General features: G+C 62.2%; 2 protein-coding genes across 2 annotated transcripts in view; one reads left to right on the forward strand and one right to left on the reverse strand.

Moving 5' to 3' along the window:
* Window positions 1–17,452, reverse strand: part of ITIH6 (inter-alpha-trypsin inhibitor heavy chain family member 6) — a 29,604-nt gene extending 12,152 nt beyond the window's left edge. Inside the window, exons 1-7 of the mRNA XM_084612923.1 lie at window positions 17,161–17,452; window positions 14,402–14,521; window positions 6,260–6,467; window positions 4,391–4,665; window positions 2,277–2,431; window positions 1,588–1,698; window positions 1,184–1,431 (exon numbers count right to left, since the gene is read on the reverse strand). Coding sequence (XP_084469049.1) covers window positions 1,184–1,431; window positions 1,588–1,698; window positions 2,277–2,431; window positions 4,391–4,483 — 607 coding nt within the window. The 5' untranslated portion in view covers window positions 4,484–4,665; window positions 6,260–6,467; window positions 14,402–14,521; window positions 17,161–17,452. The remainder of the gene's footprint in view (window positions 1–1,183; window positions 1,432–1,587; window positions 1,699–2,276; window positions 2,432–4,390; window positions 4,666–6,259; window positions 6,468–14,401; window positions 14,522–17,160) is intronic.
* Window positions 11,254–17,087, forward strand: TRO (trophinin). The gene is made up of 10 exons (XM_084612927.1): window positions 11,254–11,291; window positions 12,242–12,349; window positions 12,440–12,503; window positions 13,105–13,184; window positions 13,891–13,985; window positions 14,414–14,550; window positions 14,634–14,676; window positions 14,835–14,897; window positions 16,202–16,316; window positions 16,602–17,087. Exons 2-10 carry the CDS (start codon window positions 12,257–12,259, stop codon window positions 16,866–16,868), a joined length of 957 nt encoding a protein of 318 aa, XP_084469053.1. The 5' UTR covers window positions 11,254–11,291; window positions 12,242–12,256; the 3' UTR covers window positions 16,869–17,087.
* Window positions 17,453–17,471: the final 19 nt, after the last annotated feature.

The raw sequence follows: 17,471 nt of genomic DNA on the forward strand, positions 1-17,471 counted from the left end.
GGGGCAGCTCTCTGGCGTGTTACAAAGGAGGTCAGACGAGATGGTCACAACAAGCCCAGCTGGCCTCGAGATCTGCGACTCTAGATCGGGCAGGGTATTTCACGGGAGGTGTCTACAGAAAGCTCGTAACTCGTCAGGCCTCGGAACCGTTGCGAGACATTCGAACGGGTGACAGTTAAGGGCCAACATGTTCCTACTGAAAGCAGGTTGGCTGGGCTTGGAGGAGAAATATATCAGCAGAGGGCGTTACTCATCAGCCAGTTGAGCTGCCTTGCTCCCTCCCAAAATTATCCCTGGCAAACTCCAGGCAAAATCCCCCACATCGCCTATCAGGGACCATCAGAGTCACCAGCCTGATCTCCTGCACATCGCAGGCTCAGGGCCTCCCCCACCCACGCCAGCAAGAAGCCAGAACCCCTGGCTGAGTTACTGGTGCCCTCAAATTTTGATGTCAAGACTTCAGATTACAGAGAATCTTCCGTTTCCTCTAGTTCGAACCAGCCATTGAGCAGTGCCCCACGCCGCGGAGGGCGGCGAGAAACGCTCCAACTGACCTGGGGGGAAATCCCACTTGGTTAGCTAGGAGGGGGAGCGATCCATAAGTCTAGACCCAGGTTGGGGTTTCAGGATCTAGTTTGGTCCCCACTTATTTCCATCACTGGTTCTAGTTCACTCTTGAGTCTTACTTTAATGAACCTTTTTCAAGAAGTGCCCACATGTGGCCTGCATTACATGGGGGGTGGGGGAAAGCTAGTAAACTGGAGCACGCTCCACCTAGGGGGCTGAGAATTGGGGATTTCAGGAGCGAGATAACGCAGGAGAGCTCAGGGAGTGGGTGCACTATTGTTAAGCTGCCAGGCAAAGTTAGGGCTGGCCCAGCCCAGATGGGAGTGCAGGAGTGGCTACCACCAGAAAGATTCCCTGTTGCTAGAGGCAGATGGCAACAAGGTGACTTGTATCCTGAGTAACCGGGGAACAGTCACAAACGCGCCAGGGCTCTTGGCCACTGAACTGCAGCAGAATCCCGGCTACCAGGTGGAAAAAAAAAAAAAAAAAAAGAAGAGTAAGTTTCTAGGTTACGGGGTTGAAGGAAAAGATTAAAAATGTGACAGATGCACCCATGCCTGCCTGAGTGTGCAGAGAGCCTGAGCCGACCGCTCGCAGAGGTGTGAACCGTGTGTACCTCGCAAGGTGTTGGTGAGCAGGCGGCTGGTGCGGAGGGGCAGCACGTGGACGTAGTCGATGCCGGTGCGCTCCGAGATGCTCACCTCCACGGTGAGGTTCCCCACCACCTGCTGGGGACGCACACTCACGGCGTGCTGGTACTTGCCCAGATGCCGCTGCAGCAGCTCCTCGTAGCACAGCTCGAAGGACACCTGGCTGCCGGCTGCCACGCTGGCGGAGACCCGGAACTTCTCTGTCTCCCGGTCTCTGGGGGCAGGGGGCAAAGCCAGGGATGGAACCCAGGAGTCCTGGCTCCCAGCCCTCACTCCTCTAACCCACTAGACCTCACTCAGAGCCGGGGAGAGAACCCAGGAGTCCTGGCTCCCAGTGCCCCGCTCTAGCCACCTCTAGCCAGGGTCTCACCTAGTGCCAACATGAGCCGCTGTCTGGCCCTGTCTCCGGGCCTCGTCGTACATCTTCTTGGCTTGATGCTTCTCTTTCACCTCAGCCACATAGAGTTTATTGTTGATGGCTCTAAGATGGAAGAGAGGGGGATTATGGGACATGGCCTTAAATCTGCCTGATAGCGACAGACAGTGGGGATGGGTCTCCTTGATCAGACCTGGTTTTGGGGACCCTCCATCCCCATCCCATCCCTCCAACCATCTCTCCATTCCCATACCTTCCATCCTTCCCCAGATACTCCTCCATCCATCCCCATCCCCATCCCCACCCTCCAACCACCCATACCCACTCCTCCATGCCTCCCTCCATCCCCATCCCCACCCCTTCAACCATCTCTCCATTCCCATACCTTCCATCCTTCCCCACATACTCCTCCATCCATCCCCATCCCCACCCTCCAACCACCCATACCCATCCCTCCCTTCCTCCTCATTACCACCCCTCCATCCATCCCTTCAGCCACCCACCCCACACACCCCCTATCTAATCTATCTCACTTGCACTCTCCTCCACTGCTCTGTCCCTTCCAGTCCCCCTCCATCCCTGGATCCCACGGAAATGCGTTTCCAACCCCCTTCCCCTGCCATCCCCAAGGTGTGGGGGTGTGGCCGCAGGCTTTGCATGGCTGGGACCCGTCCCAGTCTCACATGGTGAAGTTGGAGATGAAGGCCGAGCCGGGCAGGTCTAGGTCGAAGATGGCTTCCTTGCGCTCGGCGTGGGGGTTGCTCAGGTCAGTCCGAACACGGGTGGAGGCATAGCGGGACACAATGGTGGAGCGGATGGAGAAACTGGCCATGGTGAGCTGGGCACAGAAACAGGGACGTGTAGGAAGGTGACTCCAGAGAGCCTTGCCCTGCCCATGGCTGAAAGGGGGTGTGCCTGGAGGGCCTCATTCCAGAGTTGGGGAGAGAAGCCAGGTGTCCTGGCTCCCAGACACCCCCCCCCCCGGTGCCCCGCTCTAACGCACAAGAACTAAAACTTCATTCTTTCTATTGAAATCGAAGCTGACATTCTCCCGCCGCCCCAGGACTCCGGAAGCAGGCCCTTCCGCTATGACACCTGCCTGATCTCGCTCCTTTTTCCGAGCAAAATCCCCCCAGCCCCCGACGGAATTCCCTCCGTTGGTGCAAAATGGGAGATTCCTGGCTGCACTGGCTCTGGGCTCTGGGTCTGAGACAGCAGCTGCATGAGTCTGGGGCTCACCCAACGAAGCACGCTGAGGAGTGGCTGTGTTCCAGGGGGAGCCCTGCTTAGCTACACCGGAGACCCAGCGCCTCTGCCCCAGACCCCACCTGGGGTCCATCTCCATGGAATCAATGGGGCCAGACCCCAGCTGGGGTCAATTGGCCATAGCTCCATTAGAGTCAATAGGACCAGACCCCCAGCCGGTGTCCATCAGCCATAGCTCCATGGAATCAATGGGGCCAGACCCCAGCTACACACCCGCTTCTCTTTCCATTGGCAGAAAGCTGTGGTTTTAATTTGTATTGGCTCTTTTCTCTCCTCCGCCCATCTTCAGCAATGCACACCCATATTACTGTAGCACCAGAAGGGCTCAATCAGGATCAGTCTTATGCTGCGCTTGGTGCTGGATAAACAGACCACAAGGATCCAGCATCTGCCTTACAATCTAGAGCAGGGGTGGCCAACCTGTGTCTCCGGGGCCACGTGCGGCTCTTCAGAAGTTACTATGCGGCTCCTTGTCTAGGCACCGACTCTGGGGCTGGAGCTATGGGCACCAACTTTCCAATGTGCCGGGGGGTGCTCACTGCTCAACCCCTGGCTCTGCCCCAGGCCCTGCCCCCACTCCACCCCTTCCTGCCCCCTCCCCCGAGCCGCAATCCCTCACTCCTTCCCCCTCCTCCCCAGAGCCTCCTGCACCCCACGAAACAGCTGATCAGGAGGTGCAGGGAGGGAGGGGGAGATGCTGATCGGCAGGGCTGCCGGTGGGTGGGAGGTGCTGGGAATGGGGTGGGGGAGCTGATGGGGGGGCTGCTGACATATTACTGGTTTCAGAGGAGCAGCCGTGTTGGGCTGTATTCGCAAAAAGAACAGGAGGACTGGTGGCACCTTAGAGACCAACACATTTATTTGAGCATCAGCTTCCGTGAGCTACAGCTCGCTTCATCGGATGCGTTCATCGAGCTGTAGCTCACGGAAGCTCACGCTCAAATAAATGTGTTGGTCTCTAAAGTGCCACAAGTCCTCCTCTTCTTTTGACGTATTCCTGTGGCTCTTTGGCAATGTACATCGGTAAATTCTAGCTCCTTCTCAGGCTCAGGTTGGCCACCCCTGATCTAGAGACAAGTGACCCCCAGGTGACCCAGCCCAACTGATGCAGACTTTAACCACAGGTGCTGCAACAAGAAGAGTTTTGACTAGGGGCAGGAGATGGGATCAGAATGGTTAGATGACTAGACTGGAATCAGAACACCTGGGTTCTCTCCCCGGCTCTGGAAGGGCAGTGGGGTCTAGTGGGTTAGAGCAGGGGGGCTGGGAGCCAGGACTCCTGGGTTCTCTCCCCGGCACTGGGAGGGCTGTGGGGTGTAGTGGGTTAGAGCAGGGATGCTGGGTGTCAGCACTCCCAGGTTCTAACCCTGGATCTGGGAGGGAAGTGGGTTCTAGTGGTTAGAGCAGAGAACGTGAGGTTCAATTGTGATTTGGAGATGACAACAAGGTCAGGGCTCCTGGGTATCACATCCTCTGCTGTAGCCACTAGACCCCAAAACTTAGCAAGGGGGGGAAAAATAAATGGCCTCACCTCTGGAGTACGGGGGTGCCCAGTGTTGGGTAGAGGTTCCAGGCACATTAGGAGAGCAAAGGGAAGGAGCAGCAGCTGTCTCAGCATTGGCATGATGCGTCCCCGCAGCTCCACCAAGAAGAACCAACCTCCGAGATCTCTTTTTTGGACGCACTTTTTAAAGCTTCACGGGTTTTTCTCCCCCCCGCACCTCTCAATGCAGCATTCATGCGGACACAAGCTGTGATTGTCTGCCCCTCGGAGGCTGGAGGGAGGCCAGGCCTTCGCTCTCCCCTCTGTAAGATGAAATGAAAACAAAATGTTCAGGCGAGTCCGTGCCCTGGGTTAAAAAGGAAAAAAGGCAAGGAAGCCCGTGCAAGGGTCAACAGGAGCCAGAGCCCGGGAGCTGAAGAACGGGAGGCCAGCAAAAAAGGAGCCGGCTCTGCGTACCTGGCTGGGCTGAACTCCACGGCCAGGAATCAGCCTGGCTCAAGGGTTGCAGGTGCGATGGGTTTCCTTGGAGGAGCCACGGAGATTTTATCGAGCGGGATTTCACACCAGTTACATCCCCGTGATCCATCAGGGCGTCTCTTCCCATGGGGCCAGACAGGACAGCTGGGATCATCCAGTCTGCCCCCCTGTAAGGCACAGGGCAGACGACTGCCCTCCACAATGGGGAGGGAGGTTGGATGACTAGGGGAAAGTCCTTCCTCTCTAGGGGACACCCCCGTCAAGCCCTAGGGTGGGAACTGGCTGGCTCAGGGAGGTGGGGAATGGGGCCTTTCCCCTCTAAGGGGCGCCGGCTCCTATCCAGCCCCAGGACAGGGGACCGGCTGTTGGAGACCCTTCGAGTTCATGAGCCAGAGGACGTCAGAATTGCCAGGGTCATTCTTGTAACGCTGATTTCCAAAAGACATAAAGGGGCTCAGGTGTGGAGAAAACTCCGGGCGCTGTTATTAACGCAAGCCAGGCTGGCCGCAGGGAGATTCTGGGTTTGGCTGCAATGGAGAGGGAGGGAAGCCATGCAGCATTTCTCTCCGCTGGGAGCTCTGGCTAGGTCGGTACTCCATAGAGCTAACCATGCTAATCACCCAGCCCAAAGGAGGCACTGGGATCTAGTGGCTGGCAGGGCTAGAGTGGAAGCCAGGACACATGGGTTCTGTTCCTGGCTCTGGCCCTTCCACTCTCTGGGTCACTGGTGGAGCCAGGGAGAGAAGCCAGGAGACTGGCCCCCCAGCTTCCTCCTGCTCTAACCACTAGACCCTACTCCCCTTCCAGAGCCGGGGAGAGAACCCAGGAGCCCTGGCTTCTATCACCCTGCTCTAACCACTAGACCCCACTCCCATAGCCAGCTCCCAATCCTGCCCCCTTCCTCGGGGGTCTGGATTGGGACAGGAGCAAGCTGGAGGTGAAGGGCTATCCGTTTCTCCAGAGCATCCCACAGCTGCTCTCTTTGGAGTAACCAGCCCCTGGACAGATGGGTGTCCGTAGGTCACGGGGCACGGGGCTTCTGTGGCAGAACTGGGAATTGGGTGCTGTCTGGATCGTAAGCTCTTTGGGACAGCGTGATGGGGTCCCAATCTCAGCAAGAGGTGTCTGTGCCAGGGGCCCCAATCTCAGCAGGGGCGGGGTCTGTGCAGTGTCCGGTGCGATGGGGTCCCAATCTCAGTCTGGGGGTATCTGTGCAGCACTGTGCCTGGCGTAACAGGGGCCCCGAGCTCAGGTGGGGGCATTTCTACCATAACAACGTCTTTTTAAAACGATCTAAAGCCAGGGGCATTACTTTTTGTAGGACCCACACAAACAAATCCCTCTACGGAGGAAGAAACAAACTAGCGGGAAGGCCCGGATTTTTACCAGGGAGGGCTGTTAATCATTGGAACAACTCACCTAAGGACAGGGTGGATTGCCCCTCTCTTGAGGTCTTTAAATCAGGACTGGGTGTGGAAGATCCAGCAGAAGCAGTGGGTGCGATCCCAGGATAAATGCTGGACATTCCCCAGCCCGCGTCTCCCAGGTCGGATTCGAAGACCTCCGTGGCTCCTTGCAGCGTTGAGATCCCCGCCAGAGCTGTGCCGATCCCTTGAGGTGGTGGAAGCTAAGCAAGGAAATAAACAAATACAGAGCCAGATCCTTTCTTGGCCCGGCGCGGCTGTTTACATCAACCTCTGCCAAAGACGAGAGGGCCAAGGTTCAGTGAAAAGGCTGCTTCTTTCTTTTTGAAAAAGTCAAAATGACAAAACGAAGGATTCTGGAGCCACAAAAAAGGGGGAATTGGAAAGAAGCTGAAGGAGGCTGGAAGGAACAACCCGGAGCCGTGAAAGAAATTAGTCATTGACAGGGAAAATGTGATGCCTGTCCTGGTGTCTTGGTTATTTATCCGAGCGGTGGGTTTGGAACTCACCCCAAACCAGAGCTGTGCAGGCTGAAAATAGCCAGGTTTTAGTCCCAGGGGCCTGGTGACCAAATGTTTTGAATTTCCATGGCACAAACTCCAGCTGAAATGAGGCTCCCATTGTACCAGGCACTGCAGAGACCCTGACCGAGAGCAGGGCCCCCCCGTTGTGCCAGGTGCTGCACAGATGCCCATCACCAATGGGTGCCCCTTGTGCCAGGTGCTTACTGAGATGAGTGCCCTCCCTGTGCCCGGTGCTGCACAGACCCCAGCCGAAAGCAGCGCCTGATCATACAAGGTACTGTACATACACACACTTAGAGACAGTCCCAAACCTGACCACCTAAATAGCCAAAGGTTATTTCAACCCATTGGACAGGTGGGGAAACTGAGGCACCTGGCGACACTCCTCCCAATCTCCTGGGTCCCCTTCCAGATCACCCGTCAGCCTTCTGATAACGCTCTCTGCTGGGGTCAGGACGGGGAATGGGTTGTTTTGAGAGGGTTCTTCTCATGCCAGGAATAAGATGGCACAGGGGGGGTGATCCTCACAGGAGCTACCTGTGCCAGGGGATCCAACGGAAGGCGTAGCAAAGGCCTGTGCCACCTGCGCCCGGGTGCTGGAGAACGCTGCCCGTCGTGGGTCTAGGGTGAAATGGCTCCCAGCTCGGCGGATCCTGACCTGGTTTGCTTCCATCACTCACACAGTGCACTCCTTATTTCACCGGCCCACGGGCCCAGACGCAACGGGTGGGGCTGCAGGGGAAAGGCCGACAGGGTCAATCAGCCCGGCTGTGGGAGGAGAGGCTGGGAGCCCGGACTCCTGCGTTCTCTCCCTGGCGCTGGGAGGGGAGTGCGGTCTGGTGGTTACAGGGGGAATCCTGGGGCTGGGAGCCAGGACTCCTGGGTTCTGTGCTCTGGGGTCCATCCCGTCCCCTTTTGTGTCACCTCAGTTTCCCCCTGAAGTTGTCGTGGGGGTTGGGCGGTGGGGAGAGGCTGGGCAGGGCCCTGGGCTGAGGACCCAGGAGGGCTGGGGAACTCCTGCAACCGCAATGGGGCTGAGGGCATGGGGGAGAGAGGCAGGTGTGGGCGTTGCCTGCAAGGGGCGGGGGAGAGAGGCAGGTGTGGGCGTGGCCTGCAAGGGGCGGGGGAGAGGGGCAGGTGTGGGCGTGGCCTGCAAGGGGCGGGGGAGAGGGGCAGGTGTGGGCGTGGCCTGCAAGGGGCGGGGGAGAGAGGCAGGTGTGGGCGTGGCCTGCAAGGGGCGGGGGAGAGAGGCAGGTGTGGGTGTGGCCTGCAAGGGGCAGGGGAGAGGGGCAGGTGTGGGCGTGGCCTGTAAGGGGGCGGGGGAGAGAGGCAGGTGTGGGCGTGGCCTGCAAGGGGCAGGGGAGAGGGGCAGGTGTGGGTGTGGCCTGTAGGGGGCAGGGGAGAGGGGCAGGTGTGGGCGTGGCCTGCAAGGGGCGGGGGAGAGGGGCAGGGGTGGGCGTGGCCTGCAGGGGGCGGGGGAGAGGGGCAGGTGTGGGCGTAGCCTGTAAGGGGGCGGGGAGAGGGGGAAGTGTGGGCGTGGCCTGTAGGGGCGGGGGAGAGGGGCAGGGGTGGGCGTGGCCTGCAAGGGGCGGGGGAGAGGGGCAGGTGTGGGCGTGGCCTGCAAGGGGCGGGGGAGAGGGGCAGGTGTGGGCGTGGCCTGCAAGGGGCGGGGGAGAGAGGCAGGTGTGGGCGTGGCCTGCAAGGGGCGGGGGAGAGAGGCAGGTGTGGGCGTAGCCTGCAAGGGGGCAGGGGAGAGAGGCAGATGTGGGTGTGGCCTGCAAGGGGCGGGGGAGAGAGGCAGGGGTGGGCGTGGCCTGCAAGGGGCGGGGGAGAGGGGCAGGTGTGGGCGTAGCCTGTAAGGGGGCGGGGGAGAGGGGCAGGTGTGGGTGTGGCCTGCAAGGGGTGGGGGAGAGGGGCAGGTGTGGGCGTGGCCTGTAAGGGGGCGGGGGAGAGAGGCAGGTGTGGGCGTGGCCTGCAAGGGGCGGGGGAGAGAGGCAGGTGTGGGCGTGGCCTGCAAGGGGCGGGGGAGAGGGGCAGGTGTGGGTGTGGCCTGTAGGGGGCAGGGGAGAGGGGCAGGTGTGGGCGTGGCCTGCAAGGGGCGGGGGAGAGAGGCAAGTGTGGGCGTAGCCTGTAAGGGGGCGGGGGAGAGAGGCAGGTGTGGGCGTGGCCTGCAAGGGGCGGGGGAGAGAGGCAGGTGTGGGCGTGGCCTGTAAGGGGGCGGGGGAGAGAGGCAGGTGTGGGCGTGGCCTGCAAGGGGCGGGGGAGAGGGGCAGGTGTGGGTGTGGCCTGTAGGGGGCAGGGGAGAGGGGCAGGTGTGGGCGTGGCCTGCAAGGGGCGGGGGAGAGGGGCAGGTGTGGGTGTGGCCTGTAGGGGGCAGGGGAGAGGGGCAGGTGTGGGCGTGGCCTGCAAGGGGCGGGGGAGAGGGGCAGGGGTGGGCGTGGCCTGCAGGGGGCGGGGGAGAGGGGCAGGTGTGGGTGTGGCCTGTAGGGGGCAGGGGAGAGGGGCAGGTGTGGGCGTGGCCTGCAAGGGGCGGGGGAGAGAGGCAAGTGTGGGCGTAGCCTGTAAGGGGGCGGGGGAGAGAGGCAGGTGTGGGCGTGGCCTGCAAGGGGCGGGGGAGAGAGGCAGGTGTGGGCGTAGCCTGTAAGGGGGCGGGGGAGAGGGGCAGGTGTGGGCGTGGCCTGCAAGGGGCGGGGGAGAGGGGCAGGTGTGGGTGTGGCCTGTAGGGGGCAGGGGAGAGGGGCAGGTGTGGGCGTGGCCTGCAAGGGGCGGGGGAGAGGGGCAGGTGTGGGTGTGGCCTGTAGGGGGCAGGGGAGAGGGGCAGGTGTGGGCGTGGCCTGCAAGGGGCGGGGGAGAGGGGCAGGGGTGGGCGTGGCCTGCAGGGGGCGGGGGAGAGGGGCAGGGGTGGGCGTGGCCTGCAGGGGGCGGGGGAGAGGGGCAGGTGTGGGCGTAGCCTGTAAGGGGGCGGGGGAGAGAGGCAAGTGTGGGCGTAGCCTGTTAGGGGGCGGGGGAGAGGGGCAGGTGTGGGCGTGGCCTGCAAGGGGCGGGGGAGAGGGGCAGGTGTGGGTGTGGCCTGTAAGGGGGCGGGGAGAGGGGGAAGTGTGGGCGTAGCCTGTAAGGGGGCGGGGGAGAGGGGCAGGTGTGGGCGTGGCCTGCAAGGGGCGGGGGAGAGGGGCAGGTGTGGGCGTGGCCTGCAAGGGGCGGGGGAGAGGGGCAGGGGTGGGCGTGGCCTGCAGGGGGCGGGGGAGAGGGGCAGGGGTGGGCGTGGCCTGCAGGGGGCGGGGGAGAGGGGCAGGGGTGGGCGTGGCCTGCAAGGGGCGGGGGAGAGGGGCAGGGGTGGGCGTGGCCTGCAAGGGGCGGGGGAGAGAGGCAGGTGTGGGCGTAGCCTGTAAGGGGGCGGGGGAGAGGGGCAGGTGTGGGCGTGGCCTGCAGGGGGCGGGGGAGAGGGGCAGGGGTGGGCGTGGCCTGCAGGGGGCGGGGGAGAGGGGCAGGTGTGGGCGTAGCCTGTAAGGGGGCGGGGGAGAGAGGCAGGTGTGGGCGTAGCCTGTAAGGGGGCGGGGGAGAGGGGCAGGGGTGGGCGTGGCCTGCAAGGGGCGGGGGAGAGGGGCAGGGGTGGGCGTGGCCTGCAAGGGGCGGGGGAGAGGGGCAGGGGTGGGCGTGGCCTGCAGGGGGAGGGGAGAGGGGGAAGTGTGGGCGTGGCCTGTAGGGGGCGGGCCTAGGAGTCCATGACATGGCCCACGCGTGGGGGAAGGGCGCCCACCCCACCCCCAGTGACTGGAATCCAACCGTCACACTGTGCTCGCAGCACGAGGCCCGGGCCGGGGGCGGGGCCGGGAGGGGAGCGGCCGTTCGCCGCACGAGGCCCGGGGCGGGGCCGGGAGGGGAGGGGCCTTTCGCCGCACGAGGCCAGGGGCGGGGCTGGGGCCGGGAGGGTGGGGCCGTTCGCCGCACGAGGCCGGGGGCGGGGCCGGGAGGGGAGGGGCCTTTCGCCGCACGAGGCCCGGGCCGGGGGCGGGGCCGGGAGGGGAGCGGCCGTTCGCCGCACGAGGCCGGGGGCGGGTCCGGGAGGGGAGGGGCCGTTCGCCGCACGAGGCCGGGGGCGGGGCCGGGAGGGGAGGGGCCGTTCGCCGCACGAGGCCCGGGGCGGGGCCGGGAGGGGAGGGGCCGTTCGTCGCACGAGGCCGGGGGCGGGGCTGGGGCCGGGAGGGGAGCGGCCGTTCGCCGCACGAGGCTGGGGGCGGGGCCGGGAGGGGCGGGGCCGTTCTCCGCACGAGGCCGGGGGCGGGGCTGGGGCCGGGAGGGGAGCGGCCGTTCGCCGCACGAGGCCGGGGGCGGGGCCGGGAGGGGAGGGGCCGTTCGCCGCACGAGGCCCGGGGCGGGGCTGGGGCCGGGAGGGGAGCGGCCGTTCGCCGCACGAGGCCGGGGGCGGGGCCGGGAGGGGAGGGGAGGGGTGGGGCCGTTCGCCGCACGAGGCGGCGCAGGCGCGAGGGGGGCGCGCTCGATCGGGTCGGGGCGCTGAGGGGGGCGGGGTGGGGCGCGGGGAAACCCCAGGCATTGGGGGTGTCCCGGGGAAGAGGGCTGGGGGAGCCCCTGAGGGGGCTGGGGGAGCCCATGAGGGGGAGGGAGGCTGGGGAAACCCCTGGGGGGAGCCCATGAGGGGGAACCCCAGGCACTGGGGGTGTCCCGGGGAAGAGGGCTGGGGGAGCCCCTGAGGGGGCTGGGGGAGCCCATGAGGGGGAGGGAGGCTGGGGAAACCCCTGGGGGGAGCCCATGAGGGGGAACCCCAGGCATTGGGGGTGTCCCGGGGAAGAGGGAGCACCTGACGGCTGCCCCAGGAGCCCCTGGGGCTGGGCGGGAGCTCCCAGGGGGCCAGGCCGTGAGGACGGTCACAGGGTGCCCCTGAGGGACTCTGCTGGGACAGCGGGGCCCTGAGGTGGTGCTTGGGGGCAAGTAAGGACCTTAAGCCCCCCTGGCATGGGGCAGCAGGGCCCAGAGGCAGGAGCAGGGGCCTGGCTACCTCTTCCCTGGGAGCTGGGATCCAGCGGGCAGCCGTGGGGAGGAGGAGCCAGAGGCTGCACCCCGGCCCCCCTTAGCAGCCCCCCAGGGCTCCTGTCCTTGCCGTACCCACAGGGCAGACGGTCCGCCTGGGAGTGATGGCCCAAATGAGGTGCAGTCAAGGGCTTGGCCCCTCTCCGGGATGGAGCTTGCCTTGGGGATACTCCCCTCCGCTGTGCCCCTCTCCCAGCCAGCCACTCCCCCCATGCCCCATTCCTCACCCCTCCGCCTCCAGCCACTCCGTGACCCAGGAGCCAGATGGAAGCGGACACCCCCTAGAGGGGAAAGGCCCCCTGCCCCATTCCCTTAGCCAGCTCTCCATCCTAGCAAAGAGTTTCCAGCACCCAAATCCCTTCCCTACCCTCCCCGTTCTGCTCTGATCCTCTTCTGCCTCTGCCCAGGCAGACAACGTGGCCATGGAGGAGGACTACGCGCTGACCCAGACCCAGACCGCCAGCCAGGTGCAGCGGAACTTGGAGAGATTCTCAGGGGCTCAAGTGGATCAGAAGGTGGGGGGACCTCTGTGGCACATGGGAGCCTGTTCTTCTCCCAGGGCAGCCCCATCCCTTTTTGTAACACAGCTTGTCTTCCCCCTGCAGGTGAGTGAATTGGTGCAATTCCTGCTGATCAAGGATCAGAAGAAAATCCCCATCAGACGGGCAGGTAAGAGGCCTGCTAGATGGTCATGGAGTTTGGGGTGGGGGTTCCACAGCCCCCTTCAGGTTAGCAGAGGGGCTCCCTGAGGCCACTTCTGTTCCCCACTCAGTCTGAACCCAGGTCTCTGAAGCAGCAGAGTCAGGATTCAGGCAAGGTGCTTTTCACACTGCATGTGCCACATCTATATGCTTTGATTAGGTGTTCTGTAGTCACTGCCCTGCGCTCCCTTCTCAGAGTTGGTGATAGAACCCAGGAGTCCTGATTCACAGCCACCCCTGCCCTAACCACTAGACCCCACTCCCCTCCCAGAGCTGCAGATGGAACCCAGGAGTCCTGATTCCCCAGTCACCAGCAAGGTTTGAAACTTTCAGAGACCCGACTTGAATCCCCATAATGCAGGCTATGGGATCCCCAGAAGGAGGTAGCTAATGAGGAGGTGGATGTCACTGGAACGGTCACTAAGAAGTTGCTCCAGACCCCCGAGTTCTATTTCCAGTTCTGCCGCTGGCCCAGAGGGTTACCACTGCAGGGGCCCTGTCCTGCCAGCAGGGGGTGCTAGGAGCCATTGGAATGGCTGTAACAGGGCTCCCCCTCTTCCCCCTTGTAGATATTCTGAAGAACGTCATCAAAGACTACAAAGAGGTCTACTGTGAGATCATTAACCGAGCCAGCAGGACCCTCCAGCAGGTGGCGCTCTTCTGAAGCCGTGCCAGGCACTAGGGGATGCTATGCTGTGGGGTGGGGTGCAGGGGCTCCCCTGCCCTTCAGTGCCAGGCGGTAGGGGGCACCCTGCTGCACAAGGGACCATCTTTCAACTGAGCGATCTTTAAACATTGTTCAAAACTGTTATGTTTGCCTTGGTGTGCTGGGTCGGTCTTGGCTACTTTATGTTGCAGCCCTTTCCTCTTGCCCCTCCCCTCCTAATGTCAGGAATAGAACCCAGGCGTCCTGGTTCCCAGCCCTCCTTGTTCTAACCATTAAACTTCACTTACCTCTTTGTCAGGGATAAAACCCACGAGTCCTGGCTCCTAGCCCGCCTTGCTCTAGCCCCTAGATATCACTCTCTCATATTCTCTCTTGGACATTGGGAAGGATGGCCATACTAGGTCAGCCCAAAGGTCCATCTAGCCCACTGTCCTGTCTTCCGACAGTGGCCAATGCCAGGTGCCCCAGAGGGAATGAACAGAACAGGGAATCACCAAGTGATCCATCCCTTGTCACCCATTCCCAGCTCCTGGCAAACAGGCCAGGGACACTATCCCTGCCCAGCCTGGCTAATAGCCACTGAAAGAGAGAACTCAGTAGTCCTGGCTCTCTGCACACCCCCTACTCTAACCACAAGAATCCACTCCCCATGCCATGCCTCTGTGCAGTTAACCTTTCCCCTGCACAGGTGTTTGGGCTGCAACTGGTGGAGATAGACACTAAGCATCACATCTACATCCTGGTCAGCAACCTGCCACGCCTGGATGGGGAGAACCTGAAACAGTAAGGGAGGGAGGAGGCCGGCTGGCTGGGGGGGCACTGTCACAGATTCCCCCCCCCCCCTTGGGAGCCTTCCAAGCCCTCAAGGGTTAATCCTTGTCATTAGACTCCACCCACCCCCTAAAAACTGCCATGGCTGATCCCTGAATGCCCCCATCCTTGCATTGTTCCCCTGCCCCCTAGTGGCCAGAAGACTGCCTTGCAGTCTCCATGCCCAGCTGGAGGTCTGCTGGGAGATCTGTAGGCTATCCCTGGCTCTAGTGGTTACAGCAAGGGAGGCACCTGGGAGGCAGGACTCCTGGGTTCTATCCCCAGCTCGGGGAGGGGTGTGGGGGAGGTTGGGAGCTAGGATGCTGGGTTTTTTTCCCCAGCTCTGGAAGGTTTGAGCAGGGTCTTTGCTCTGCCATTAAACCCCTTACCTCCTTGTCCAGATCCCCAGTCCTCCGCAGAGTTCCCTGGGTGAGTGACACCCCCATTGTGCGTTGCAGGGACGATCGCACGGCGAAGCTGGGCCTCCTCACCGTCATCCTCAGCTTCATCTATATGAAGGGCAATGCTGCTAAGGAGTGTAAGCCCCACCCCTTCCCTGAGAGCCCCGCCCCTTCCCTGAGGGCCCTGCCTCTGATTGACAGGCTCTCTCTGCCCTTTCAGCTGATGTGTGGGAGATGTTGAAGAAACTGCAAGTTGAACCCGGGTAGGTGTGGAGTCTGGGAAACCAGAGATTAATCCCCAGTAGGCTCCTCCCCCTCTGTGCATCAAACAGCCAATGGAGTGGCTTGCAGAGTGGGGCAACCAGTGAGCCCCCCCGGAGGCCCTACCCCTTTAACACATTCCTATCCCCAACCCTTCCAGAAAGAGACACAAGGTCTTTGGGAATGTCAGGGAGTTGGTGACTGTGGAATTTGTCCAGCAAAAGTAAGTTTGGGCTTGCCAGGGAGGGAAGTGGTTAGAGCTAGGCAGTGGGGGGAGGAGGACTCCTGGGGTGACATTGCCACAGAACCCTGTGGCGCCTCCTGCTGGTTGTCCAGGGAATTAGCTCTTTTCAGTCAAGAATGCCCTCTGCCATTTGGTGTCTCGCCTGCCGCTGGCCCTGTGCCCCTCCCAGACCCCGGTGCCCTTCTAGATTAGGGTTCTGCCCCCTGGTAGTACCCCCTCAGTCTGGGTCTCCCCTCCCAGGGGAACCCGCAACCCCCTATCCCTCCCTTGCCTCAGTGGCTACTGTTAGTCATCATCTAACCCCCCCTCCCTGGGGCAGACTGCAGTCTGTACCACTTATCATCGCCAGGGGGGTCAGACCAGCTGCCTCTGTCTAGGTCTGGGCTGCTCCTCTGCAGTCTTAGGACCCTTCATGGGCCTTTACCTCGGCCTGCAGCCTGGGGCTCTGCTAGGCTGGAGCTCCCCAGCTCCCTCTGCTGTTCCGCAGTATTGCCCTGCCCTAGGTACCCTCTTCAGCTTCCCAGGCAGCCTGGTCCTCCTCTCTCTGTGTAGCTAGAGAGAGTCTGTCTCAGCTCCTGGCTAACAGCCCTCTTATAGGGCCAGCTGTGGCCTGATTGGGGTGTGGCCCCACCTGTGGCTACTTCCCTCAATCAGCCTAGCTTTCCTCTGGCTACAGCCCTCACTGAGGGCTGTTTTAAGCCCTTTGAAGCATGGCAGGGTGACTACCCTGCCATAGGCAGTCTCTGGGAAGTCTGAGGTGCTGGGATGGCCCGATGGGGCAGGCAGTTTGAATCCCGCTGGGCCAGCGGAGCCCAGAGCCTGGCCGTTTATACCCTGCCGCTGAGGACCTTGCTGCCCCGTCATGCAGGCGGACAGTTCCCTGTGCCTGCAGGTGTCAGGGACACATGCAGCCTGGGCTGGCCCTTTACCTTTCTCTGGCAGCTGGGGAGATCAAGCAAGCCATTTTTCCCTCTGGGGAGGGGGAGGAGGGCTGGCCCCAGGGGCTCTGGAGATGCAATGGGGGGTGGAGCCTGCGCCTCCCACAGACTGCGGGAAACAGACACAGGGAGAGGAAAGGAGTAGTGGACCAGCTAGAACCCCGATGTCTGCACCCCAGTGCTGAACCCACTCTGCCATGCTGGGAGCAGGTCACTGTGGCCATATGGAGGAAGTGGGGATGAGGGGTGGGGGGAGAGCCCCGAGGGAGGATGTGGGCTCAATGACAGAGTGGGGGTGCATGTGAAGATTTGATGGTCGCTGATCCCCATGCCCCAACCCCTCAGGTATCTGGAGTACAGCCGCATGCCCAACACAGACCTGGCAGAGTTTCAGTTCCAGTGGGGGCTGCGGGCCACCAAGGAGACCTCCAAAATGCAGATCCTGCACTTTGTCGCCAAGGTATGTGCTGTTGGGGGCTAGCCCCAGGGGGTGAGGTTCAGGGGGCTGGGGTCACTCAGAGGGGGCCATGGGGCTATGAATAGGAGGATGAAGGCTAAAACCCCAGGGGGCAGGGCTTAGGAGGATAGTCCCTGGGCAACCAAGGGGGCTGAGGCTTGGAGGGTCCCCTACAGGGGGTAGTCGACATGTGTCCCTTAAGGGCTGCTGGTGCCCAAGTAGGCTTGGGAGGAAGGGGGGAAATTGCAGCCCAGCTATCCCAGCCCCCATTCCTTCTCTGCCCATCAGATCCAGAGCAAGGACCCCACAGCCTGGACCAGCCAGTACAATGAGGCGGCAGCAGCAGAAGCCCTGTCCCACCACACTAGTGCCCCTGGAGATGCTGGTGGGGCCAGCCGGGGGGCACGCAGGAGGAAGCAGTCAGCCTGGTCCACTTCACCCACAGGTGCCACCCCGCGGCGCCTTGTGAACCAGCAGCCCTTGGGAGCGGGGGCCTCTGCCCATGCTGAGCCCAGCATCCAAGGATCGAGTGGGACACTACCTTTGCCCTCCTGATCCCAGTGCCCCCTGGCACAGCAGCTGCAGAGATCCAGTCTCACCTTTCTGGGGTGGGGCCCAGGCATCTTGTGCAAACTCCTCCCGCCCAAGTCGTCCCGCAGTGGGTTTCCTCTGCGCAGAGGGACCCAGCGGTGACCTCTCACCCTTGTAATTCACCCAACATTACTTTCAAATAAAGCTCCTGACCCCCGTTAGTGGTGGGGGTCAATTGTGTTACTCACGGGGTCTTTGCAACAGGCAGCTGGGGAGCCCCAGTTCTTAGCATTGCATAGCTGAGTGGGTCCATTACCTGACAGCTGGGGCTGTGTTTGCTGCTGCTGCATTCCTCCCTGCCTGCAGTGCCTCCCAGTGGTATTAATGCCCCATGGCGATCACAGAGCCTTGCTGCGTGGTTACGCTCAGGGCCGCTCCCCTCTTGCCGAGCAGTTGGCTCAGGCTCTCTGCAGACTCGGGCAGCGTTGCTCCAGGGAAGCTCCCCTCCCTTGCCAAGTGACTGGCTCAGGCTTGCTTTGGGCTAGAAACTAATTGAAAGCCGAGCTCGTGTGGCTATCTGTGACTTCAGGAGCCGGGGCCCAAGGCCTCGATCTAGCCCCACCACCG

This window comes from Lepidochelys olivacea, assembly GCF_965140295.1.
Source record: "Lepidochelys olivacea isolate rLepOli2 genome assembly, chromosome: 23".
Lineage (NCBI taxonomy): Eukaryota > Metazoa > Chordata > Testudines > Cheloniidae > Lepidochelys > Lepidochelys olivacea.